Here is a 7,510-nt window from a genome sequence, read left to right on the forward strand (position 1 = left end):
CCCCTTTGTCCTATCACTACCCTGATAAACAGTCTCTCTCCACCTTTCTTGTAGGCTCCCTTTGTGTACTGGAAGACCACTATATGGTCTCCCTGGAGCCTTTTCTTCTCCAGGCTAAACAAACCCAACTCTCACCCTGACTTCACAGGATACAGCAGAGTACGAGGGGAGAATCACCTCCCTTGACCTGCTAGCTACACTTGTTTTGATGCAGCCCAGGATATGGTTGGCTTTTTGGGCTGCAAGTATACATTTCCAACTCATGTTGCGTTTTTCATCAACAAATATCCCTAAGTCCTTCACCTCAGGGCTCCATTCACCACCCAGCCTGCATTTGTGGTTGGAATTACCCTGACCTAGGTGTAGGACCTTGCACTAGGCCTTGTTGAAATTCATGATGTTTGCATAGGCCCTCTCACAAGTCTGTCTAGGTCCCTTTGGACTGACACAGAGGACAATATAACTAGCATCTTAAAGAGCCAGTAATTCAGTTTAAATATATGGTGTAAAAAAAAACAACACATGAAAACAAACAAAAATACAACTAATCAACAGTGCTGCAGTACTGCAAAAGTGAAGACCTTTATGATTACTGAATAATTTCCCAGCATTAAATGCAAGGTTTCATACAAATAAGAGAATCTCATTTATCAGCTGTAAAATTCCTCCAGTTTGTCACCAATCCTACATAGTCAAAAATAACTGATACACCAAATCAAAGCAGAAGGTATTGGACTACACTATCATGAAAAAACAAAACAAAACAAAAAAACTCTCAGCATGACTTCAGTATCTATTCTGGTCTGAAAGTAGAGTTCATGGAGCAAGAGAGTCTTAACAGTACAGATATTCCATCTATTATATTAACTAGGCACTACATCGTAACTTCAACACAGTCTTGGTGGTTGGTAGAGACATCTTAGACACAGTATTTTTACTAAAATAGTAGAGGTAAAAAGCCCAAGAGCCACTTATAAACAAGATTTCTTAGAAAATTATCTGTAGCAAATGAAGTAAGCTGTTAAAGTTTTTGTTGCTTTTCTCTTCCTCCGTAATATGTCTCTCTCTTTTCTCAGACTGAGGAATATCCGATATGCATTCAACACCACCCTCCTTGTGATCATCTGGCGCATTTTCATTGCAAGGTCACAGATGGCTCGAAACATCTGGTACTTTGTGGTGAGCCTCTGCTACAAGTTCCTTTCCTACTTCAGGGCATCCAGCACCCTCAGGCACTGAAGCCATACATCAGCAACCAGCCTCTTCCAGAAGGACCTCCATCCCTTCTAATCAGCAACTATGGGCATCGGGGTCTGAAAGTAGCAGAAAAATCCACTTCTTCTAATTGCAGCCTGCATTTATTGTGCACAGTTACGTGTTCACCTTTTTAATTTTAACTAATGCTTTAATACATGGTGGTCTTTCTTCCATAGGACCTTACCAATTTTTAAAGCCATAAAGCTTTAGGAACAGATCAAGCTGGAACCTTTCATCCAGAGCCCAATGTGCAAGAGTAAGGATTAACCAAAGTTACAGTCTTCCCATGTACTATCTAGGCTATCTTAATTCAATCTTCCTTTTTAAAGGAAGCAAATTTAAAGCTTAGAACCTTAGAAGAAAGGGATGCCATCAGAGAAGAACCAGTCAAGGAAATTAACCTGTGAGAGGTCTTCATAAAGAGGCTAAAGGAAATTAACCTGTGAGAGGTCTTCATAAAGAAGCTATTTATTTCTTCATTCTCATTCAGTGAAATTGTATTTTATTGAAAATCATGATTTTACATTTTCAATTTTTCAAAACATAAAGGGGGAAAAATCAGTTACATTAGGCCAGTGAACACAATGAACAGCTTTCAGATCTTGAATTATATTGCTACTGAGGACTGATACTTTCAAGCCATAACTGAAGACACACATAGCATTCATATACCTGTGTTAACTGTTCTCACTCACAAACTGTTTTCTTACAGAAAGGCATTTTTTTCTCTCTTTGGTTAAGATTACAGATCATCTTCTACCAAACAGCCCTGATCTTGCATTTATCACTTTTGCTTGGAACATTTCTTTGTCTTGTAAAATGCTCTATTTACTCAAAGGATGAAAAGAAGACTTCCTACGAGATTGAAGAAAAAAAAAATCATAAACTTGTTACTATTTTTGAGTGAGTCCTTTTCCCCCTTCCATTTATCTGCTTGTAGTTCAAAAACAGCCTGATACTGTCCTTCAAGATTTCATTACAGCAAAATAACTTTGCAGTTGAGCACTTGCACAGGCAAAAGAAAGTATACAGGTATGTATTGAGGGAATCCTATCAGGCCAATTCTGCTACCACTTGTCATGAGGAACTAGAGTCTAAAACTTGTGTTTTTGGTTTTTTTTTTGAAGTTAAGAGAGGTTTTATTGACTTTTGAATAAAAACAGTTATGCAATATGAAGGTAATATTTTGTCCTACTTTACATTTTAGAAAGGAATCCAGGGATCTTCCTAAAGCTCAAGGCTATTGGAGATACTTGTTTTACCTAGTAAAATATAGATTCCTCTGGAAGAGGAGGGAGAAAGAGAAAGAAGTTTCTTCAAAGTAGCTGGTGCAATTACACTTAGTGCAACAATTTTTTTCATGCTATCAGATTTTCAAAGTAAAATGTAATACTGGAATATATTTTATTCAGATTACACTGAATAAGCACTTTAAGATTATGAGACTTTAAAACAGCTAGTTTTTGAAACAATTGCAACATCCAGTTTGTCTAGTCTTGTGTCATACTAGCTGTCTGAACGCTTTATCACAAAAAAAAAAAAAAAAAAAGACAGTGCTGTCTTGAGAACTGAGAATAGCATCTACAAAGCTGGCATTCTTTAAAAGTTGTACTTGGTTTTGGCAGTGAAGGCAAGAGCAAGTTGTGATGACAATGTATATATTTACTTGTGCATCCAAGCTGATTCAGAAGTCTTTCTAAAGTTTCAAGGAATTAATCTTCCCTTGTATGCCCCAGAGGTCTAGTTTTAAACCATTACTAAATGATGCCTGTAGCAGACCTTGACCAGAAGCACGGTGTCCAAAATGGCAGGATCCCTAGCAAAGGCCCCTATGTCACACATTACTTCCGATCTGTGTTCAATTAAGTCAAGCACCCATTTTATAAAGATGCAATTTTTGTAAGCTCTTGACTTGAAAACATATTTTCAAAATTAAACTGTACTGGTTGTTAGCTATATGCTTTCCAATGCCAGAAAGTGAGCAGTGCATGCTGTGCATTGCACTAATGTGAGGTGTCACTGCCTGGGAAACTAGGAGGTACAGGTTTCAGTGCTGGTGCTCAGATATTTCTTTTACACTGACTTTAGCAGTGCGTATGGTGAAGGTCAGCTGCATTATCCTTGACTAACTGGGCTATGCAGAGACTGTGGCTACCTTAACAGCACAAAGCAGGTCATCATAGGGATGCCTCTAAAAAGACTGCATTCCCTCAAATAAATAATCAGGTCATCTGCCGGCTTCCAGACTTCTTATGTGAAAGGCTTAAAAACAAAAGAAAGCTGCAGACTATTTTGAAAAAGCTTCATTAAAAAAAAAAAAAAAAAAAAAAGCTATCTCATATCCAAGAAGTCTTTTAAGTGCCAGACTTATGTGCAAAGAGAAACAACAGCTAAGGGGATCATATGTCTTAAGCTGTCCACATGATAAGACAAAACCGCTCAGTGTCACAGAAAAGTCAAATACTGCAGGCCTGCTACACCTACCTACAACACTTGACTGATGTAGAGCAGACCTACTATTGTTGGGCTATGAGTGAAGTTTTCTGCCTTCCCTTCACCAATGCTAGTCACTCCATGCATCCCTCAAATATGCTTGCAGGCATTCACAGTTATTTGCACAGGCTGTATTGTCCCAGCAAGTCTGAAGTATCTTATTCTGAACATATCCGGACCTGTCTTCTGTATGTGCAGAAAGACACTTTGGGATTCACTTAGACAGTAGTGGTATCACGTTCTAAAGCAGTTCAGCATTTTGCTGAAGGTAACAGCCACAGCAAAGCTACTACTCATCCCTGAAAAACAGCAGGCACTGCTTGGAATGTTGCAGAAACATAGATACTGCAGATGGTGTATGCTGTTCTGGAGATCTTTTGTAGCCACACACCATTGCCAGCAGCTGGCTGCAGAGCTCTAGCCTTGCCTATGGGGGAGATTAAGCTTTCAGCTTGTTTCAACACAGACATAACATGCAGTGAAGTTTGAATCTTTTCTCTTGTGGCTTGATATATTTTCAGGTGATTGTCTGAAGCAAAGCAGACACAAAAAAAAAAAAAAAAGGAAAAAAAGACAATGCAGAAACTGACACATGGCAATGGCATTTGGCTGCCAGTTCTGACAGTAATAATGGAAAGTTGGACCTGGCATAACAACTGGTTCTCACCTCAAGTTGTAACTTACCTTTGACATTTTTAATTTGTGTTTCTCAGTGTATTTGTATGTGCTCTGAAGAAATCCAAATCTTGGGGAAGATATCTAAAAGAAAATGCCGAGTTGCAGATACTTTTTTTTTTTTTTTTTCTCATATTCCATCTCTCTCATTTATACTCACAACCTTTTTGCAATAGAAAAGCAAAATAGATTTATTAAGTTAGATCAGAGGTACTGACAAATTAACATGAAAAATTCAGGAGTGAATACTATTCATGGTTGAAGGCTAGAGATATTATAGATAGCCCACGGTTGCCTCCCAAGGGGCAGGGGAAGAGCTCCATCAGCATTTTGTCATCAGTTTGGTTTCTTCTATTAAGATGGATGAATTAAAAGGCTCCCCTGTCCTTCCCCCAACAAGCAATAGGCAGCATAAAGAACAGTATTGACAGTCATTCTGCAGAGCCATAAAAGAAAATATCTGCCACAAGACTGTATAATGAGATTATCGTCTATCGTTTTTGTACCCTATGAACTTGCATTGTAGTTACGTGCTCATAGTGTTGGAAGCCTGCAGTGCTGCTACAAAAATAACAAGGACTACTGCTGAATCCAGTGTATTAATGTTTTGTTAATACCATGCACACACATGCTAGTCTGTAGGCTATAGCTATGAAGTGCTGTGTGAAAGCAATGAAACACTGAATAGCATTCCATTGTCAAAGAGCAATGAGCATAAGCTTGCAATTAAGAAGTGTTGCTTTTTTTTTTTTTATTAAATCGTTGTAACAACAAAAAAAAATCCCTAAAATTAATCGGAGTTTAAACAGCTATTTGACTGACAACCAAGGCTGCTTATTTCCAGCATGTCTGTTATAAAAAATAAAATTTCTCACCCCCTCCCGACACTTCAGTAACTTTGTTAAGAAAAACACAATTCTTTCTTGGTAAAAAGAATTCTTGAGTAACAGACATGCCAGTATTATACTGGTTCTTGGCACATTACCCACCTCCTCAAGAGATTCCTTATTTTACATTTTTTTACAAGAAAACATAGTTGTCTGTGGGTGTACATGTATTTACATCTTCCTGCACTACTCTTCTCATTCAACATACAGAGAGTGTAAAATAGTGGAGCTCATATTGAAATGCCGGCTGTGCTCATTTGGTATGCCCTTTTCTAATTCAGTTTAAGATGAAGTGATAAAACCTATCCTAGTTTCCAATGTAAAGGAAACCAAACCTGTAGTACTATTAAATAATCAAATCATTATCATGAATAAGCAACTGGGAAAAGAGGGAGGGGGGGCAATCTTTTTGTTTGTAAATAAGCTACAGCTTCATGGTTGAAAGCATGCTGTTGCTCTTCCAGCATTGATATTCTACTGCAGAAAGCAAGGGTGAATTTTTGTTACAATTGGACCCTTTATTCTAGTTCAGAGTAAGTAATATACTGTACATTCCCCATAAGTTAAAATGGTGAATATCCCATTATATGGTGCTAACTATTGGTATGAAGGTGATATAGACTTACTTGAGTCAACTTAATTATTCCCCAAATACACTTCTTTCTATTTTTAAGTGCTATCTGGCTCTTCTCTGTTGCTAAAAAGTCAACTGTGAATTGAGTTTTGTTCAGATTAACATGAAACTGCCTATAAAAGGTTACTTGTTCTTAAATAATCTTGGCAAACCCTAGTTTATAGTAAAATATTCTCACTCTGTCCAAAGTTTATATGGTTCTATCTAATATTTCTATTCTCTTGTTAGCTATGAGACAACTTACTGTTATGAATCTTACTTACAGTTTCTAATGTAAAGGTGTAATCTTTTGAGCTCTCAGATAAAATGTTAAATTCAAAAATTGTGAGAACCTCAGCCATAAAATTGTTACTATGATGTTTATGTTATTTTAAACATTTAATAAAACAAAATATTTTAAAACTGTGGTTATTTTGCATCAGTTTATGTTAGTTGCTAAAGGAGCTGGTTACTTGCTGGCCATCGCAGTTAAGCACAGGCTGCATCTGAGCCAGATCTGTACCAGATTTATACCATGCTGCTGCCTGGGTCCCATCCTCTGTGGAATCACATCGCCACCTACACCTACAAGAAGCTGCCAGCATGAGAACCTCCTGCACAGGCCAGGATAGGAAATAAGCAAAGGAAAAATCCCAGCTTTTAAAAGTAATGATGGTGAGACTTTAATTCAGACACTCATAACCAGGACAGGAGCATCTCAGCTACGTGCCCTACAGAAGGTGGTAGGGACAGGTCTTCAGCAAGGAAAAATTGGTAACAACCCAAACAATATCTGGAACAATTTACTATTTCCATCTGAGAATATTCCCCAAATTCTTAGCTTTACAAGGTAAGGGCTTTATTTTACATTTGGTGTTAACATCATTTGTAAGGTTTAAAAGTCTATAGAAATACAGTATGCTTTTTCTTTAATATTACTTTATAGGCATTTCCAAAAAGTGTACATAATACTACTTCAGGCTGTTGAGCAAACTCTTAATCTACCAGTTCTTGGGATTGCCAAAACCATTCATACACTCAGACAAATACTTGAGTGTACTTCAAAATGTCTTCAAGGCTGTTTTAGAAGCAATGGCACAGTAAGATAGATAAGGAAACCACCTTGACAAGGTGATTTCTAGCAGGAGTAGCTAGAAAGTTGTTTTGTTTATTTAGAGCTGTTTAGAGCTATTTAGCTGTACATGTATGTTCAGAACTGTTTGAAAAAAGTTCTTACTCTTTCCTGTTCTGGAAAAAAAAAAAAAAAAAAAAGTATTTCTTTCTGAAAAAAATCTTCATGGTTGGCAACTTCAATAGTCAAAATTCTCCAGCTACCAAAGGAAATGGTAGTTTATGAAGTTAAATCCAGCTGGCCACTGGTCATGAGTGGCGTTTTCCCAGGGGTGGTTGCTGGAGACAATTCTCTTTAACATCTTTATTGATGATTTGGGTGAGAAAATTGACTGCACCCTCAGTAAGTGTTCAGATGACACCAAGTTGGGTGAAGTGTTGATCTGCCAGAGGGTAGGAAGGCCCTGCAGAGGGACCTGAACAGAATGGATCAATGGGCAGAGGCCAATGGGAT

General features: G+C 37.7%; 1 protein-coding gene across 6 annotated transcripts in view; it reads left to right on the forward strand.

Annotated features, from left to right (window-relative positions):
- Positions 1–6,348, forward strand: part of FAR2 (fatty acyl-CoA reductase 2) — a 157,331-nt gene extending 150,983 nt beyond the window's left edge. For all 6 annotated transcript variants that reach the window (XM_084510647.1, XM_084510649.1, XM_084510652.1 and 3 more), the window contains one exon: positions 1,077–6,348. In XM_084510647.1, the coding sequence (XP_084366773.1) occupies positions 1,077–1,239 (163 nt within the window). In that variant the 3' untranslated portion in view covers positions 1,240–6,348. The remainder of the gene's footprint in view (positions 1–1,076) is intronic.
- Positions 6,349–7,510: the final 1,162 nt, after the last annotated feature.

This window comes from Aythya ferina (assembly GCF_964211825.1).
Source record: "Aythya ferina genome assembly, chromosome: 1".
Classification (NCBI taxonomy): Eukaryota; Metazoa; Chordata; class Aves; order Anseriformes; family Anatidae; genus Aythya; species Aythya ferina.